This window comes from Lepidothrix coronata, unplaced genomic scaffold (assembly GCF_001604755.1).
Source record: "Lepidothrix coronata isolate B3197 unplaced genomic scaffold, Lepidothrix_coronata-1.0 Scaffold44, whole genome shotgun sequence".
NCBI lineage: Eukaryota > Metazoa > Chordata > Aves > Passeriformes > Pipridae > Lepidothrix > Lepidothrix coronata.
The window spans coordinates 4,869,023-4,888,063 of NW_016690224.1; the positions used below are offsets into that span (position 1 = coordinate 4,869,023).

The 19,041-nt window shown below is 43.5% G+C and overlaps 2 protein-coding genes across 9 annotated transcripts in view; one reads left to right on the top strand and one right to left on the bottom strand.

Annotated features, from left to right (window-relative positions):
• Positions 1–19,041, bottom strand: part of LOC108496858 (melanotransferrin-like) — a 21,846-nt gene continuing 2,805 nt past the window's right edge. The window contains exons 2-21 of one of the 8 annotated variants that reach the window (XR_001874614.1): positions 18,659–18,735; positions 15,661–15,737; positions 12,466–12,603; positions 11,644–11,807; positions 10,454–10,553; positions 9,246–9,422; positions 8,601–8,763; positions 8,436–8,500; positions 7,611–7,768; positions 6,395–6,581; positions 6,077–6,225; positions 5,763–5,853; positions 5,390–5,458; positions 4,950–5,132; positions 4,529–4,685; positions 3,724–3,806; positions 2,308–2,492; positions 1,737–1,923; positions 818–986; positions 1–723 (exon numbers count right to left, since the gene is read on the bottom strand). Coding sequence is in view for 7 of the 8 variants with exons in the window: in XM_017813964.1 (XP_017669453.1) it covers positions 937–986; positions 1,737–1,923; positions 2,308–2,492; positions 3,724–3,806; positions 4,529–4,685; positions 4,950–5,132; positions 5,390–5,458; positions 5,763–5,853; positions 6,077–6,225; positions 6,395–6,581; positions 7,611–7,768; positions 8,436–8,500; positions 8,601–8,763; positions 9,246–9,422; positions 10,454–10,553; positions 11,644–11,807; positions 12,466–12,517 (2,220 nt within the window). In the remaining variant the exon portion in view is untranslated. Of the gene's footprint in view, positions 987–1,736; positions 1,924–2,307; positions 2,493–3,723; positions 3,807–4,528; positions 4,686–4,949; positions 5,133–5,389; positions 5,459–5,762; positions 5,854–6,076; positions 6,226–6,394; positions 6,582–7,610; positions 7,769–8,435; positions 8,501–8,600; positions 8,764–9,245; positions 9,423–10,453; positions 10,554–11,643; positions 11,808–12,465; positions 12,604–14,921; positions 15,108–15,196; positions 15,263–15,282; positions 15,325–15,660; positions 15,763–18,658; positions 18,736–19,041 lie in introns of those variants that run through there. The other 7 variants (XM_017813964.1, XM_017813966.1, XM_017813967.1 and 4 more) reach the window with 7 other exon arrangements.
• Positions 15,367–19,041, top strand: part of PISD (phosphatidylserine decarboxylase) — a 24,244-nt gene continuing 20,569 nt past the window's right edge. The window contains exons 1-2 of the mRNA XM_017813980.1: positions 15,367–15,418; positions 18,209–18,303. Coding sequence (XP_017669469.1) covers positions 15,402–15,418; positions 18,209–18,303 — 112 coding nt within the window. The 5' untranslated portion in view covers positions 15,367–15,401. The remainder of the gene's footprint in view (positions 15,419–18,208; positions 18,304–19,041) is intronic.

Here is a 19,041-nt window from a genome sequence, read left to right on the forward strand (position 1 = left end):
GATTTTAAATTATTTTGTTAATTAAAAACTTAACCTTGTCTGAGAGCAGAGGGTGGTAACACTCACAAACTGAAATGAGCCTGCCCATGAAGAGCCATCCACTCTCAATCTTCATCCACTAACAGCCACTTTCTGTTTGTAAAACCCATGCTGTTTAATTGATAAGTAATATTTTGACCATTCATAGAATCTTATATTCAAAGTGTCAAAGTACTAAAAAATAATGGTTGGAGGTTTTGAGAAGAATGAATATCCATTGCTTTTTTTTTTTCACCTTAAGGCTGCAAGCATCCAGTTCTGCTGGCTCTTAAATGCCTTAATACATTTATTTGTGAGAAAAAAATTGGTTTCATTTAGTAGTAAAAATCCTTGGTTAAAAAAGCAAATACATTTTCCCAGTTAAAAGCAGAAAAGACCACTGCTCTGATAGTAACTACATATACAGCCTATGGCATATGTGTGCATTCTGCAAGGACTATCTGGCTGCAACCAAAATCACAGATACAGGAGGACAACGCTGCAGTTACCAAAATGTCAGTTGACTGGGGGTGGGGTTTGCATGGAAACTCTTTATAAGACAACAAGGCAAACTGCTACCAACTAACCTGTGCTACTGATGCCAGTCTGTATTTTAGTCCATGGCCCTGCTATTTCCACAAAAATGCTGATTTCTCCAGAGTAGTTGTAGAAAATTGCTGATCCTACTTCTGTGCTCTGGCTGTGCTGTTCTCAAACAGGAAAGGGGTAGTTTTACATTATCATAAACTTCAAAGCTGCTTAAAAAAAAAAAAAAAAGACAAGAAGGTATTCAGCATACATTTCTAGATATGCCTGTTTCCTTGCTGATTGCTTTGGATGGGTTGGACTTGCACATTTCCTGGTTTTCAATAATGATGGTGATGTGGTGATGTGCCTTGAACAGCCTCTGTATCACTGTCAGTTGGATGAGGATGCACAGATATCCTGTTTGCAGAAGTCCAGGATGCCTGCAAACCAGAAAGAAAATACCTAAAGATGCTATCAGCTTTAAAAGTAATAAATTCTTCAAGTACTATTCGTTAAAATAGAGGTAAAATTTCCCTTTTGAATTTCAGTTCTTTAACAACTTAGACTCCCAGAAGTCTAATTTCATGTGTAACCCTCATTTACTTCAATACAGATTTTCAGATCCATAGGCAGTGCCAGTTTTGCTGACAGCTAAATGCACACTTCACACTTCAGACAGTTTTCAGTGGAAAATAATGAAAAAGCCACCTTAAGGGATGAGTTTATAAAGGTTTTGATCTTAACCCCTATAGTGTGATCTTTTTAAAAAGGAAATTATTTAACTTATTTTGAGGTTAATTCAAGAATTAAATATAAAATTTCTTATCTTTTTCCCCAAGTTTGGCATATACAAATGAACATTATATGTCCTTTTTCCTGAACTGATCCCTGGAATTGAAGGGGAAAAAATTCAGAGTGAGAGTAAAACAGTCCTATTTCAATAACCTCATATTTGCTCTACAAATGTGTTGGTTATTCTGTTTCTGCAAAGCTCCACTTTCAGTGCTTTGAGATAGGAGCTTTAAGAAGTTCTAAAGGAGCTCCAAACACAGGACTCCTTGGGAAATTATTACTAACAGGATTATGCAGTACATACTTTCCCATGCAGCCTAAACAAAAGGGCAAGAGCTGTGCACAGAGGGCTGCCTGCTGCATTTCTCTCTAACTCAGAATTTAGGACTTGACTTTACCTGCAGGTGTGCAATTAAACACTGATTCTGCCAGCTGGATGAAAGAATCTCCAAGGATTTCCTGATAGCTCAGGTGACTTGCAGGAACAAGGTACTGAGTAGCATCTTTGAAAAGCAGATCACTTCCACCGAACTTCCACGACTGAAAGAGCTGGAATTCGGAATCCAATTTGCTTCCCAGAGATTCCTAAACAGAGAAGAAGTAAGTTTCACAGCTTGGATCAGAAGTAGAAGGTTAAGCTGGTGACTCTCAATTTTAGATATAGCAGAAAGAAGAGTCCACAATTATCTAGCACCGTCCTTATTGGTACAAGAAGATGCAGTTTTGCAGTGCCTTATTTTTCAGCAAAAGTGTGGCCACTGCTGAATGGGAACTGGTGCCAAAATACCCCTTTAGAGAACCCAAATAATTATTTTCTTAACACCCTCTGCACATTTTTAATTCTTTCGTACTGGACCTGAAGGCACTTTAATGTGCGTAGTATAGAAAGCTTTTGATCTTGACAGGGTTTTCAGGAGTTGTGCATAACAGGTGATAACAAGCCAAGCTTTTCCCTGCTCCCTGCCTTACCTGGGATTGCATCAGGAAGTCGTAGATCTTAGTGACAGTGACTGGGCGAGTCATGACAGTGCTGGGGGGGATGGGGCCCAGGTGACACCCTGGCCACTCCGTGACTGCGGCGCGCGTCCCGTCCGGGCACAGCAGCTCAAAGTCAAGGGCGGTGTAACCTTTTGCCCAACCAGAGCTGTCCAGATCTAAAAAGAAAACGAAGTGAAAGCAAATCCTTTTTCAAAAGTAAAGCAGAAGACAGGGTGAATCTCATGGAAAATGTCAAAAATGGAGAGGAAGAAGCTTAGTCAGTGTGTTCCAAACAGATGCAGCGTCTGTGTGGTCATTTATTGGGAATGCACAAGGACCAGGGTAGTGGTTGCACTGAGGAAACAGGTCAGTGAACTTAAGCTGTGCCTATCAACTAAAACCACAGTAATATCAAGGCCTATCATGTCTCCCCTTCATCTGTGACCAGATCCCTTTCTGGACACAAAGCACTTTGGCCTGCATGTCCTTTTCTTCCCCAAACAAACTGCTCATTGCTGCACGAATTCCTGGGGTTTTCCAGACCCTTACACCCCCACTTGATCTTAGAGAGATTCTTCTCTTCGAGAAGTCTTTTCTCTTACTGAAATTGCCTAAAATAGAATTTCAGTGTGCTTCATCAGGCTGAACAAAATGAGGATTCCCTTTCCCCTCGACTCTATGAAAAGCATGTTTGGGCTGTTAGAGCAGTAAACATCATTTAAGAGACTGAGGGGATTTAAGCTCCTGCAACCAAAATCATTTTGATCAACAAAATCCAATTGCCAGACTGTTGCAAAGACCAGTGTTTCCCAGAGGAAATTAAATATTTCACAGTGTAGTAACATTGCTATTTTAGAAACTGTGAAAGGCAAAATAATTTGCAGTGGTTTTGCCTATTAAGCTGTTAGACCTGTTTATCCCATAACTGCCTGTGAAACAATACAAGAAGTTGCCATGTCACAGTGAAGCCACAGAACATCTCCCAGCACAAACACCCACAGCACTGCCCTTACCTGCCATTTTCATTCTGGAAACTCAGATTTAAAACCAGTGGGTAGCTGCACTTTGGCTGCCTGTGGGAGAAGGGCTGCTGGGAAAATCCTCTGCTTTTTAAAGCTTTGAGCTTTCCAAAAATTAGTGCAGTCTCCAAGGATGACTATCCCCCAACACACACTGATCTTTGCACTCAGGAATTCTTCCTCTTTCCTCTCTAACAGTATCTGAGTGTTGAGCTTTACTGGAACACCCACATGCAGGAAGGTTCTTGCAGTTTTCTGGTCACAAACACCACTCTGTGGACCCAGATTAAACCTGTAAAGGCTGATCCTCACAAGTGATGGTCACTTTGTGGGAAGTGACTGATGCTAATGAACATTCTCAAAGGGAAAGAGAATATCTGCATCTCACCTTCTATGTTCTGGAGCAGGTTAGAGTGTTCCAGGAAAGCTACATCTCCAAAGCTTCTTCCACTGGGATTGCCAACTAGGCACCTAGTGCAGGACAAAACCAAGAAGCGATCAGAGACAGCCACTGCACGATGACTGACATTTGCACAATCATCTGAAGCTAAAACAGGAGTAGCTGGAAGCATCCCTGCCATCTGTAATAACTTGGTTGTCACATGGAACAAGTTGGTGATGTCAGTGTGGATCACATATGTATTCACATATTTGCTAAGACAATCCCTTCATCCCTTCCAGCAGCTCCCAAGCCAAAGCTGTGGCACAATGTGCACCTTTGCCCATGGTTAGGCAGGAAAGAGAATGTAATTCAACTAAATGCATTATATATTTTTTTCTAAGAGTGCTTTCACCTTTAAGATTCTTCTCTGCTTCTGTCTTCAACTATTTTTTTGGTATCTCCAGTCTAATTACCTCCTGTATCCTACCCTGTTTCCTCCCACATCACCTCTGCTCTCTGACCTCTGAACTATCTTTCAATCCTTCCCCTTAATGAGTCAGTACCAATGCTCTAAGCCCTACATGTTTGGAAACATTGCCTTGCTCTAGAAATGTTCATGATTATTTTAAATCACCAGTCAGCTGAACATCCCATAGCAACTGCAACCAAAACAAAATACACTCTGGCAAAAGTTTATACAGTCAGTTGCTCAACAAAAAGGAGGAAAAAAACTTTCCAAGGAAATCATCAGCAAAATAATAATCCAATTCTGGCTATTGCTCTGCATTTCTGACTCTGACCACAAGCTCACCTGAGTGCTCCCATGTTGCCATAGTAATGTTCATTGTGACCTGCAGCACATCTGCTGGAGACTCGGGCCCCTTCCACCTCACTGTCCCCAATGCACACCTTGCACATGTTGCCATCTGCTCCCGGCATGCAGCCCTTCCAGAAGTAATTCTGATAAGCTGAGGAAAGAAAACCGAGGTGAGGTTAAGGCAAGGCATTCCAAAACCTCTTCACACATGGGAAAAGACAGGAATGGATTTCCATCCTAATAGCTAGCAAGAAGAGGGCCAAATAGTCAGATACGGGGAAACGCTGCTTTGACACCCTCTGAGACTGCAATCACTTGCTGGCTGAATCCTCATGGTCCCATCTCATTTTACCCCCAGATTTAGGGCTTCAGATTTTCGTGGTCTAGTCAACAGATAATCCAGAGTAGCCCTTACCAGAGCCAATGTCACAGTTCTGGGTATCATTCCCCAGAGCTCCCACTGTGTGTCTGGACAGCAGTAACCACCCTGCAGGACTGTACAGGTGACTGTGGCAGGACCTCCTTCCTTTGAGGTTATGGATGTTAATCTGTTTAGCACTTTTCTTAGCTAAGGCAACAGCATAAACAGGTGGCAGTGCTGCAAAACGATGACAAAACCTGGTTATACCAAGTCAATTACATATTCCAGACAGGTACAGCCCCCTCTTCCCTCCCTCATCCTGTCACAATATCTTCAGTTGCAGTACAGGACCTGCATTCTTTGCTTAGCCACAAAGCTCTTGTCCTAACTAGAAAATTTTCTTCCAAACAAACATGCAAATACATTCTTACATAAACCCTAGAGCAGTCTCAGGAAAAGCTAAGCATTTTGCCCTCTCAAAGTTATTCTGTTACCTTTGTGCTTAACATGAATTAGTTTTCCTGTTTTCTCCATGATCTCAGCAGCTTGGGCACAATCTCCCCCTGGAGAGGAGAGACAATTATTAAGGATCTTGCCACTACTGTCATTCCTTTTACATGGCAGCACACCAACAAAACCCTTGTGATCCTCTTCAGCCACACCAGCATCTGTCCCTTTTACAGAAGGGATGTAATAAACGGACCAAATGTTAGAGACAGTTAGTGGAGCAGCTGAGGAGAGTATTTGGACATATATATTAATTCCTGCTTCCATCACAAAACATCACAAACTGTGGAAATTTAACTGTATTCTTAATGGCACTTTTCTGACTCCCTCTCTCCTTGAAAAGGTCACATGAGAACTCACCATAACACTCTGCAGCTACAGGCACCAGCCCACACCTCCCTGCGATGTAGACGTGTGTCGCGTCCAGGGTCACCGCGTCCGCCTCGCTGCTCTGCCAGCAGCATTCCAGAAAAGAACAAAACCAGGATTGGCATCAGTTGTGTATCCAAGCAGTAGTGCTTCTCCACGGGTTATAAATTCCCCTGCACAAACTCCCTCTTATTCCCACTTGTTCCTCTGGTGTACAAGCTGGTTCTCCGCTAGTTCAGGTGAGACCAGGACATACACACCCTGTGCATTCTTATCACACACTCCGAGCAGAGGGAGTCTCCTACCTTGATCATTTCAATGCATTTGGTCATGGAAGTTGCTTGGACACAGACTAAGGGGTCAGATTTGATGCTCAGTGCCCACTCCTCACATTTGTGAAGCTCAGCATCGCTGATGCAGCACCAGCGCACGACACTGTTCTCCAGAGAGCTCCCTGGGAGGGAGGGAAGGAGCACAGTGAGATCACATCACCAATGCACCAATCTGTTATTTGCTAAGGGGATGTTTGGGTCTATGCACTTGTGCCTGGCAGGGAGGAATTACATGGAAGGAGAACTTTTTCTTCCCTTTCCTTAGCTACAGTCCCCTGGAAGGCTTCTCACCTTCATGGCCCAGTCCCTTAAGGAGAGCTACATAATCCAGACCAAGGACATAGGCAATCTCCAGCTGCTCCTCGAGAAGCTGCAGGTGCTGAGTGGCATCTCGGAACAGCAGGTTCTTTCCCCCAAAGGGAGCTGAAGTGAAGAGTTCAAATCTGGCTCTTTCCTTCCCTTTTCGCCCAAAGAGGCGCTGGGACAAGAACAACACTTTTAATTGCAACAAATCTGCTCATTCTTCCAGTAACAGGCAGCCTCATCCTTCCCTCCCTTCACATCAGTGCTTTGTAACATAGCACTCAGAACAAACCCCACAGGTACTGCAGTGAGCAGATGGTTCCAGTCCTAAAAGCATTACATGGTTCACTTTTTTTAAGGTTTTTTCCCTATTTTAGTTATTCCAATTTATTGGGTTGTGCTCAGTGTCCCCTACCCTGGCAAGGCAATCAAGGAAGCAAAACTGAGTGAGAAACATTTGTGCATCAAAGGGGTGCAAAGATATCTTGTACTTTATGATTGGAAAGTAGCACATGCAAAGCAGCTCCATTCAGCCTGATGGCACTGGGAGAGAAGAAAGCACTGAGAAGTGTAGCAGGACCTCTGCTGCACAGCTAAGGTGTGTTAATAAGTGCACTGACAAAGGCACATGAAGTTTCTCAATAAAGGAAAGATTGTGTATAACCGCTCTCTAGCAGGGTCTGCGTGACAGCACAGCCCAGCCCACTGGGGTGAATTATTCACTGTCTACTGAACTAATTTAAGGGCTGAGTGGCTTCATAAATTCTTTAAACATGCATTTCAGGTTCAGCTTCAAATAGATTCCAGGATGCCAAGATATCAGATACCATTCAGAAGTTGAGAAGAAAAAGGAGGAAGAAAGGTGAGCCCTGACAGAACCTGCACATCTCCCTCAGCTACACAGAAATTCACTTAAGTTCCAGGGCAGGATGAACATCATCAGTCATTTTGCAGTTTGGGTGTTATGGCATCTTCTCCTTCTTTACTTATCTATTGCCAGCCTCCTACAGAAGAACACTTCAGAGAAAAGTAAAACCTTGCAGAAGCCAGTGCAGGATCCTTCCCCAGAACAAACAATTTTTAGGGCTTTATTCACACTAACTACAAATTTCTGAAGAAAAAAGGCAAACTGGGAGGTAATCACCACACTAATATGGAAGAAAAACCTGTGTCTGGAGAGCTACAGCTTATAACATGCACTCACTTGGATCATGCTGAGGAATTTGTTGGTGATCTTGTGGAAGTTGTTGCGGGTGACGATGCCCCGGCCAGGCCCCTTGCCCAGGTTACAGGTGCTGTACTCGCTCAGCTCAGCTGTGCTCCCATCAGGACACAGGAGTTCATACTCCTGTTCTTCTGACTCTGAAACAAGCAGACACTCAGGAACCTGCCAAGTGAGCCATGACTGGGCAGCAGGCACAGAGAGGGAATGTAAGGCATTTTCAGGGGAGGTTGCTCAAAGGTTCTGCAGGCAGCACAGGGTACCAAGAGTACCTGGGAAAGTGGTCTTTGATTAGTTCTCTTAAAGAGAGGGATCTCAGCCAGAGGTGCCTCAAAATACCCTTTAAGCTGTACCCCTGTAACTATGTTTGTTTAAAAATACTTACCTGCTAACACTACTGTTAACCACCTTCAAAAACATCAGTAAAGAGATCGACTGAGTTTAAAAGTACAAAGCAGGTATACAGGAACTTCACATCCCAGCAGCTCAACACACTGAATTTAAAAAGGCATCTTATAACTCAGGCAAAGCAAATACTGACAGCTGTGTCAGAGACTTCAGTCTAAAGAAATCACCTGTATAAAAACATCTTTATGCTTCCATTTTAAGAATCTCCTGTGAGCAATTATTGCTCACTTACCCTTTCCTCTTCTGTTTCCTTGTGTGGACAGCCAAGAAATATTATTGAGCTGCTCACATGGATTGAATTTTCACTGGAAACAACATAAATATTGGCATAATCCCCAAATTCCTCTGCAGGAAAGAGCACATCCATAGATTAAAAGCAGTCTGAGTTTTTAGGATTACCTGTGGCACTCAGAATTCTTAGATGATCTAAAAAGGCAACATCTGCCACTCCCTCCTTCAAGCACCTGCAGGAAGACAAATGCCATCCTGTTAACATGTCACCTGGCTTTCCTCCCTCACAAGTTCTTTTTGTCCCAAAGGTGAACTTAGTGTCCCAGAGCTCACCTGAAGGCTCCCTCAGAGTCATAGAAGGGTTCATTGCTGCTTGTCTCACAGAAGTGGTTCTTGTCTCTGACATAGGATTTTTGTCCTTGGCAGAGAGCACACAGTCGAGGAGCAGCAACACCAACCCCAGGGATGCAGCTTGCATTGAAATACTCACTGATTGCTGCAGGTGTAGGGGGAAAACCAAAGCAAAATAAAAAGAAAGAAAAGAGTCAAATGGGAAAAAAAAACAAAGAAGGAAAAGGGGCCACACATATGGACATAACTAAGACCATGGTGGTTTTAGAAATAAATAAGTTCTTCAAATGCAGCTTTAACTTTCTCTAGACTCCAAATCTGAAACATTTGCTGTAAACAGAATGATCAAATTTTGCTTGTTTAAAACCATCTTTGTGCTGGTTAGATATTGCAAAGATTTGCTCCCTGCATATAGAACACGAAGATTTCCTGTTTTGGTAACAACTCTGCTGCTTTGAGATCACTGGAAAAGTTCTGAAGAGAGCTAAGAGCCAGTAGCAAAAACACTCCAAGAGGATCTAGTATCCACAAATCCCTTTAATGTCCACACAGCCCAGTTCATCCCACATCTGCTGGCACTTCACTTACTCTTGCTGAGGGCAGAGCCCTGTGGCTCCTATCACCCACCTTGGCTCAGAGGTTGTGCCTCATCCCAGGAAAGGTCATTTCTTGCAAGGAGGAAGCCAAATGGAATATTCCAGCCCGATGTCCACCTGGCTCCATTGTGGCAGCTGCGCACACCTCGCAGCCTCTGGATATCCAGAGTTCCTCGTTTGGCAACGGCCACAGCAAACACACAGTTTCCTGCGGTAGCACAAAATATGTAACAGAAAGAAAAAATATATCCCAATTCTGCAGCTTCCATCTGTGTACAGGAGTTGAATAACTTCTGTGAACATGGCCAAGGGAAAATCTACACTAGGTAGATTAAAGGTAGGTGCTGATGCCAGAAACCAGTGTATGTACCATACACTGGGTACATGGCACCTTGTCAAACAAGTGATGCAAGTGATGTGCAAGCAAGAATGTAAAAATCTGATGGAAAAAGCTCACAAGCCCATCCAGCTCCATCATACAATGCAACTGCTTCTCAAGAATTTTGAACATTTGCATCACACTCTTTAGGTATTGTAATGAAAGAACTCCTACATCTTATCCTCAGAACATATTCACCATTTCATGGTGTGTCAGCCAAAACAAAGTTCACCTCTGTTCTCATACCTTCTCCTTACTAATCTCTTCCTACATCCATCTGCTACTTTGGCTTCCTTCTCAGATTCATGTCCCATAGTATTTTGTACTGTGTGCTTGATTTGGGCTCAGACTTATTTATTCTTGCCTTACAAATCATTCATTGCAGACTGTTCAGGACTGACAGGAGAGAATAGGAATCTTACCATGATAAGATTCTCCCTCTTATATTCTCGCCTTTTAGGGTGAGAAGGAGAATTAATTCATAAGAGAAGATAATCTCTTAAAGAAATGATAGTAAATGTTCAGTTATGCTGATAAAGAGCATGGTGTAAGAATTGACACAGACGGAGTAAAATCCTTCTTATTCCCTACAAGATCCAGACTCCAGCCCAGCAGTGCTGTGGGCAGGGGTAGGTACAGTCAGTCTGTCACAGTGTCAGTGCCACAGGCAGAAAGGCTGCTGGGCACAAAGCACCACTGGGATTTTATTCATCATTACTAAGTATTTTAGAAAATGTTGTTTACCACCTCCATACTCCTATAAAGTTAATAAAAAAACATAGATTTTTTTCTCAAGAACTCTAGAGTAATTTCGTAGCCAAATCAGAAGTACAGCTTATTCTTTTGCTTTAGCAGCCTACCTTCATCATAGATCTCCTTTGCCACCACTGCCAAACCATAAAGTTTTACAGCAGAGTAAACATCTCCAGCATCCAAGGAAGCAGCATCTGCTTTATTTGCCTTAAAAACAATAGCAAAACTCTCAAAACATCTGTGTTCACAAGAAAACAAACAGAAGCTTCAAGACCAGGGTTTTTTGCTTGAGAAGCAGTAATCAGTGAATTTTACAAGCATTTGCTTTGTTTTTAATTGAACCCCTGCTACAAAACACGGTGAAGTGTTAGCAATGAAGGCTGAGTTACCTTCAAAAAATACCAGTTCTTTTCCACTAACATTCTTTCTCCCTTATTCTCTGGGTCTTCCATTCCAAAAACACAATTCTGATGTGAAGAAAAAGGCAACTCCTATTTTCCCCTACTGCTCCCCTAGAACCCAAATCCTTGTCAGAGTTCTCCTGGGTATAATCTTTCCATAACCCAGGAAGTTGAACTGAATTCTATTTAAAGTAGCTGCAAGACTGAATGAAAACACGAAATAAATTATACTCTGAACCAACAAGAAAGTTTTCTTTGTTGTGTTTCCCAGGTCAGATTTGGACTCCATTTTTTGAAGGCATCCAGGACTGAATGTAAATGTTAATGAAATTATTCTACAGCAAATGCTTATCTTCCTTTTCCATTAATGATTTTTGTCAAAGCATTTAGCATTATGAAAATTCCATTTCAGAACTGCTCAATTACAAGAGCTTACACTTACAAAAGGTCTGGTGTGTAATTTTATTCAAAATGAAATTTTTTATATGAAAAAGACTTTGCTCTTTACTTCAGAAAAGACTGACTAGGGGCTAAAAATAGTATGGAAGAAAGGGAAGATAAAATATTAATTACAGTCGGAGTAGAATCAGAACACACAAACAAGGGAAATGCTCTGAGCAAGTTCTACTTTAATAGTTTGGGTTTATCCATTTATTTCCAAGTAGTCTTCTATATTTCTTGGAGATTGCAAGGGCATTACCTGGGATGAAAAAGTATGTCTAGTAGAATGCTCGTGGGATTTAACTCTTGCCTCTCAAGCAACCATGCACTTTGCATATATGCAGTTCTATCTTTTCTGTATCATTTTATTCTCCCATAGATTCTGTTTGCCAGTTACTCCTTTAAAAGAGGATCTGGACTCCAAATCAGCTTTAAAAAAATCTCTGTGAACTCACCCTGATTTTATCAATGCAGTCATAGGTATTGTGGGCTCTGATGCAAGAAATCCTGGCAAAGGAAGTGGCAGTGGCGAGGGGCAGCACGGCCGTGAGCGCCTTGGCCAGCTCAGCACACTTCCTCTGCTCCAGGTCAGACAGGGTGCACCAGCGGAATTTCTTCCCTGGAGCATCAAAAAAGAAGTCAAGACTTGCAGGATTTCACAAAAAAACCCCTCAGTTTAAGACCTTGCAGTTACTGCAGCTCGAGAGAATCTTAAGCCATGTAATGAAAACCAGGACTGAATGCCCAGCAAACACCACAACATCTCTACATTGTCATTTCCAGATGTTTCAGCATTTCACTCTCTGGTGATCTACTAATATTACACAGAAATATTGCCTGGAATTAGTAATGTTTATAATTAAAAGATGAAAGTTTTTATTTCTTCCAGCATAGCATCAGACATTAGTACTCCACTTGTTTTGATGTTAATTGAGTACAATTCCAAGGACAATCCGTCGTGGATTTTGAGGGGAGCAGCTTGAAGTTCACTGGCTCATTTTGACAGCGTTAATGAGTACCCAGATCCCAACTATTCAAAGGAAACAAACCTCCCCTGAATCACTAAGGATACACTGAGCTTATCAAGCAGCTTCAAAACTAACAGGGTCACCATCTGCCAATGATCAAACAGGAAAAATACAGGCAAATGGAAACCACAGGCACAGCTCAGGCTGCAACTTCTTTGCACAGAAGAAAACAAAACCAAAGCATATATTAGTTTGGAGGTCACCCTCCCAGAGGTCACCTTTCTCTCTCCCTCTCTGCATCAGCCTTACCTGAAGAGAGCGAAGAGAAGATGATTAGGACGATTAAAATCGCTGTCTTCATGGTTACAGCAGCTCAGCAAGGATCTTCTCTCTACCCTGACTCTCTGCCTTCTCATACCAGGAATTCCACAGTGCTGACCAAAGCTTCTGGAAGATAACAAAGGGGTTTTAGGCATCAACAAGGATAAACCAAGATTTAAGAAAACAAACAAACTGTCAGGGGATGGTATAACCTGGTATGCAAGGGAGAAAGGGACAGTGTCCTAGTCCTGTCCGCAGATGGAAAAAATCTGTGCATTTTCTGCTTTGTTTTGATCAGACACAGGAAGAGATGTAATCCTCTGCTTAAGAAATAAACTGTGCTTCTGCTTTTTCAAAATGCCTTTGGGAGGAACCTATCTTACAACAGAGATACCCAAAGCTAAGTGAATTGTCCAAACTACTGACCACATCTCTCTACAGAACACTGAAGGGTCCTTCTTACCTTATTTTTTTCACCTTGATAATGGTTTATCTACTGAGTAACTTTTACCAAAAAGTAATTCTATGCCTTCCCACAAAATCAGAACAGAGCTGTGACACTGTCGACTGTCTTGATTCTCTTCATTCCATTCCAGCACAGCAGTGTCATCCAAACTGCCTTATTTCCCTGTTTTCTAACACTTAGCCTGGAGTATTATTACCTCTTAATTAGTTTACATCATTAATTCTATGGCAGAGGGAAAATACACACACATACTTATACATATATCCTATATATAAAATATATTTTTTTATATAATATACAGTATATATTCTATTCTATTACAGACAGGTACACTGATCTGATGATGCATAAATTATTGCTAATATGGCTTCATCCTTCCTGTTCAGGAGAGAATTAACTATTCCAAGAGTCCTGGAAGAAGAAAGCCTTTCTCCTAACTTTCTTTTCCTTCTTCAGATTTCCTTAGTACCTTGTCTGCTTCACCTATTTTTGCAGATACTTTTTCCAGATTTCTTTTGCTGCCTTATGTCCCGTTCCCTCATGATACCCAGTCACCATTCACCACTTGCTTCTTTCACATTCAGATTGCTGATCTCTGAGTTTCACAGGTTGCCTCTCTAGATCTGCAACATTTTTTTGGGTGTTACTGATCTGATCACAGAAGTTACACAGAATCACAGGATGATTTGGGTTGGAAGGGACTTTTAAAGCTCATCTCATTCCACCCCCTTCCCTGGGCAGGGACACCTTCCACTAGACCAGGTTGCTCCAAGCCCCATCCAACTTCAGGCTTTTCTCACTCCTTCCTGCACTCCCTGAACAAAAGTTCTGAAGCTCCAAGACCTCCATTCTTTAATTTTCTAAAAGAACAGCTGTGGTACGAAAAAGAGAGCAGAACAGCCCCCTTTTGACTTGGCTCACCTGCACAGCCTAACACAGCTCAGTACCTGAGGGGAGTGTGTTTTATCCCTCAGTGAGTGCAGGCTTTATAGTCTTACCAGATGTTAAAAATCCCCTACAAGTGTAAGAACAAAACACATCATAAAAGCAATTTTAAAATAAATGTCCACATATTTACTTTTAATTCCAAGGAGAAAGATTGGATTAGGATAGGTCATTAATCAGTTCAGTCTATGACAATTATTATACACTATAAACAAGTGTGTTACATTTAATCTCTGAATCACTTCTGAGTCAATTCTGGGGAAACTTGCCTGTCAGGCCCACCAGCTGTTAGACAACAAAGCTTATGGCTCTTGCAAGGCTTGTACCAAAGCACCCAACACTGTCAAACCCCACTCTCTTTGAAGTTTTACTTCCTGACAATCCTACAATTATGTACAGGATAGGTACATCCCAACAATTCAGTCAGTTAATAGTATGACTGTTACACGAGGGCTGTATCTGGATTTCTGCTCAAATGCTACATATTTAACGATGAAAGGCTCTCCTGTACATGTCTAAGATATTTATACAGATACTACTGCTGCCCGTGGTGATGTGAAAAATGCAGAATGACATGAAGGTGTTGTAGACCTCATTCAGGCCTGATTAGGAAAACAAATAAACATCAATCACAAATTTAAATTAATCAGGATTGCCTGAGGATCATGTCCTAAAGCTCTGAAACACAGTGGAAGGACTCTGGAATTCTTTTCCTGTTGATTCACCCTGTGAAACTACCCCCCTGCCACTGTCAAAGAAAGGTAATTAGCTACTTCCCAGTAATGTAGCATCTATGCATCTATCTAGGTATGCATCTAAGAGGGTGGAAAAGCAAATAATCTCTCTAAAATTCACTCTGTGCTGCTAGGATCCAGGCAAGGGACACCAGAGCAGGAACAGATGTTACTGCACTACCCTGCCAGACATCTCACTTGGAGGAACAGCACTGTGTCTGTCCCATGCCAAGTGTCCTCTCCCTAAAATTCCTGCCCTGACATCCCTGGTGCTCCCACACCTGTGGACAAGAACTCACCTGCCCCTCCACAGCAGCGCTGAGCAGCAGCTGAACCCTTCCTACCCCATCCACAGCTCCCCAGCAGCGGCTCCCTCTTCAACCTGATCCACACTCCACAAACCCTCAGGGACCACCACGCTGTCCCCACACTAATCCCCCGGGAAATGTCCCCACACCACGTTCCCTCAGGGCCGGCCCTGTTCCCCACATCGCCTCAGCGACGGCCTCTTCCCCCGCCCCCGAGAACAGCCCTCACCCCATACCAAACCCCCCTTTGGCGAACAGCGTCGCACCCGTGCCCCCATTCCGCCTTTCCCCTGAGGAATGACCCCATCTCGACACGCCGTATTCCCTCGGGGAATTCCAAAGAATTCCTCACACACACAGCCCGACCCCGGGACCGCCCGCTCCCCTCACAGCGCCGGCCCCGCCCCCGGCCCCGCCCCTCGCGCAGTTCCCGCCCTCCCGCGCGGGCCGCGGCAGAGGCGGTGCGGGAAGATGGCGGCGCGGAGCAGGTACGGGCACGGCAGGTGGGGCCGGGGCTGTCATTGTCACTGTCATCGCCACTGTACGGGGCCGGCAGCCCTGTCTGACAGCCGGCACCCCGCGGGCGGGGGGCGTGAGGAGCAGCTGGGGCGCTGATCCGGCCTCTCCCGGGCCAGGGGCCGCAGCCGCCCCCTCCTCTCCTCCTCTCCCTCCTCTCCCTCCTTTCCCTCCTCTCCCTTCTCTCCCTCCTCTCCCGCTAACATTTCCCTACCGCGGTGAACGCCGCTGTCTCTGCTGCCTCGGCCCCGTCCTTGGCATGTGCGAGGAGCCTTGTACTCGTGCCCCAAGCTGGAAGGGAAGATAAGGGTTTTACGTATTTTAAGAAAGAGAAGCGCGTGGCCTTTGATAGTTTTAACTCGGTTTCACAGTCTGTAGGTGTCAGTGTGTAAGTGTTTAGTAGGAATGGGTTGATGGGGGGCAGCTGCAGCCCCCCGGGTTATGCAAGCCCGGGGCAGGATGGCTCTGAGAAGGACCTGGCCGGGCACCGACTGTCCTTTGCAGGAGATATCCTCTTACAGGTTATGCTTTTTATAACAACTAAACTGATTAAAGAATAGCGTTTCTAGGCCAGAGTTCTGTGTTCTTAGAACACACAGCCCCTTTACTCCACCTTCTGTCTCAGAACCTGGAGCAAATACCTCGTGCACAGAGTGCCGACAGCCGAGGGTTGTCTCTTGTCCAGAGACTGAAGTCACCGAGGGCTGAATTACCACGGAATTCCCTGGTAGTTCCCGCTCCAACAGCCTCCAGTCGGGTGGCAGAGGCAGGAGGTCAACACTCCCCCCCACACTTGTACCCAGCAAGGTCAGGCTGACAGGAGCAGGGAAGGTGAGACTGTTTAGTCTTGTCATCTTTACCTGTTTGTAGACAGATTTCAGAGTAAATTGATTTTCCCATGTTGGGCGCCAGAAACAATTTGGGTAAGAGCTTAGGGTCTGCAGGGAGTGTCCTTGCTCAGTGCTGATCTGGCTGAGGAAGTGGCATGTCCCGGAATGCCCTGCCCTGCCCTGCCCCGGCAGCAGGAACAGCTCCTGTGGCTCCTCTGAAGCCAGGACAGCTCATCTGTTCTGGCTGTGCACTCTTTATAGGCTGTCATGTATGAAGGCTAATAAATGCCTTGAATACTAATGCCTTAGGCTGTAGCTAGGTTTTAATATTTTTTCCTCCATTACTTTTTAGGGTTTGAAAACTTTTCTGGTAAATTTAAGTCTAATGCTAACTGGATTACTTCAGGTTTTGACTGCCTTTGAAGTAGCCCACAGGCTTCCACCTTGCTGATGAGCTCCTTTTACCCCAGTGTTTTAATATGTTGTAAAACAGGCCTTGTAATAGCACAGATTGGTGTAGGTCTGTTGTGTGACCCAGCAGTGTCAGCTGACCTCAGTGTTCATGACAAATAACAGCGTGTTGCTCTGTAAAACATACAGGTTCTGCAGCTGTGGGGACTCTCTTTCTGCCTTGCCAAGGAAGTATTATCCTGGGAGATGATGCAGCAGTGTGGCATGTTTAGCACCTGCTAACAGGAATCTGGGTTTTGGGGCAAGTCTGTCCTGTGATATTTGGGTTACCATGAAGGTAGAGTGAGCTATTCTACCCCACTGCCCCGGGGATAGGTGAAAACTGGAGCTCTTTGTCCTTGGCTAATGGTAAAACACTGTTGGCAGGTGTCTGTAGTATCATTATGTGATTTCTAGACAAGAAAACTGCTATTTGTAGAATCTTCTTCAAAATAAAGGGATCATGTCTATATGTAACTCAGTAGATACCTGAAGTTAATTGTTTAAATTCTTTATAATCACTTCCTGGGATTGAATGGCCCCAAATGATGCAATAGCTTGTAAGCTAATGAAGCAACTCTGTCCTTGGTGTATATCTGATCAGGAGCAGATGAAAGGCCAGAGGGCCAAATGAAGACATCCCAGCTGTGCCATTGCATCTCAGGAATGAGTGGGTTGCCCAAAGACCTGCCAGGCCTGGTTCCTCCTGAGGGCTTGAGCCTGTTGGTGTGGGAACACTGCCCCTCTCCTCCCCGTGATCCTGCCTGACAGCGGGATGGGCTCTTGCCAGGCCACAGTCAAGTACTTGTTTAAACGTGCTTATTTACGGGCTTTGAACAGTTCTCGTACAACTGGATGGCTCCTTTTCAGACGTATTAGAAACATGAAATGAAATATATAATATTAAACATATGAAAGTCCTGGTTTAAGTGTATATTCCAAGTGTATATTCTGTGTTTTCAGAGGGGCAGAACCACTCTCACTGCAGTTCACCAGCAAACAGAGTGGTAAGACAAATTCTAAAGAAGAGCTGCTGTACCTGGCAGCCTTTTTACTTTTCTAGCTAGACCAGTTGGTCTAACAAATGCCATTACTTCTTCATAAAATCCATAGCTTTTCCAAGTACTCCTTCCCCCCCACCAGAATGGTAAGGGAAAAGGTACATGAACCAAATCATGTCTCTTTAGATAGTTGCTGTTGTAGGAGGTTCCTAAATGACACACCTGAGTAGCACCCTGGTGGAGATGGAATAATCCCAAGTGCTAAACAATCATTATAAAATTTACCATTCCATTTGCAAGCAGTTTGTTTTGATCAGCATGGCTGAATTCAGCTCTGCCCTTTATAAACATTACCTTGGGATGCAAGTACGTGTTATGTCAGAAGCTTCTTACTGTAAGATTGTCAGTGCACTGAACTGCTGACATCTGCATTATTAAACATCTGTACTTAAGCAACTCTTCTTGTTTGTTGTGTTTGCAGTTTGGTGTGGAGCTGTAACCTCCTGCTCCAGAAGAACCTGTGTGTCAGAGCTGGGGTCCTCTGGAAGCAGCCGCCTTCCAGGACATTTTTCAGTGGTAAGTGATGGCTTGTGTCTACCAGTGCTTTTAAATTCAGGATTAATCCAGGTTAAGCAAATTATGGTCTCATATTGGGGAATATGAATTTCTTGAAATAAAAGCAGAAGTAGGAGTGCAGCATCAGAGAAAATTCATGGCATTTCCACAGATACAAGCTTGCAAATTATGTTTTACTCCTCTGGTGTTATGTTTTCCAGATAGTAAAAGAAGTGTATTTACTTATTTCATAAGTACAAAAGCCAGAGGAATAATGATAGACATGGGGTGACACTGAGAAGGGCAACATCAAACTCTCTATATAATGCATAATAGAAAGCAACATAGTCATATTTAGAATATTCAGTTGCTTTACCTGCTTTGTAGTGCAGCTCCTATCAGCTGTTCACCTTGAAAAAACTGAGAAATTCTGACTTCATCAGTTTAACAGGCCTGTAAGAAAGAAAAGGTATAAATATCCTTTTATATTTCAATCTGTACTTGTAATTTTAATAAATCAGGAAATCAAAGTAGGTTTACATGAAATGCTTAAGACTTGGTTGAAATGGTACTTGCATTCGGAGTTCCTCTGGCTGGGTAATGCTGGAATATCAGATATTATTTGTTTTTAAGAAATATTTGTTTGTGAATTTATAGCATTTGCATTGTCATATATTAGTATCACAACTGCATAGAGTCTTCAATTTTTGTTTCCTTGCCAGCTGAGCTATTGATCCCATTTTCTATATCCATTTTTTG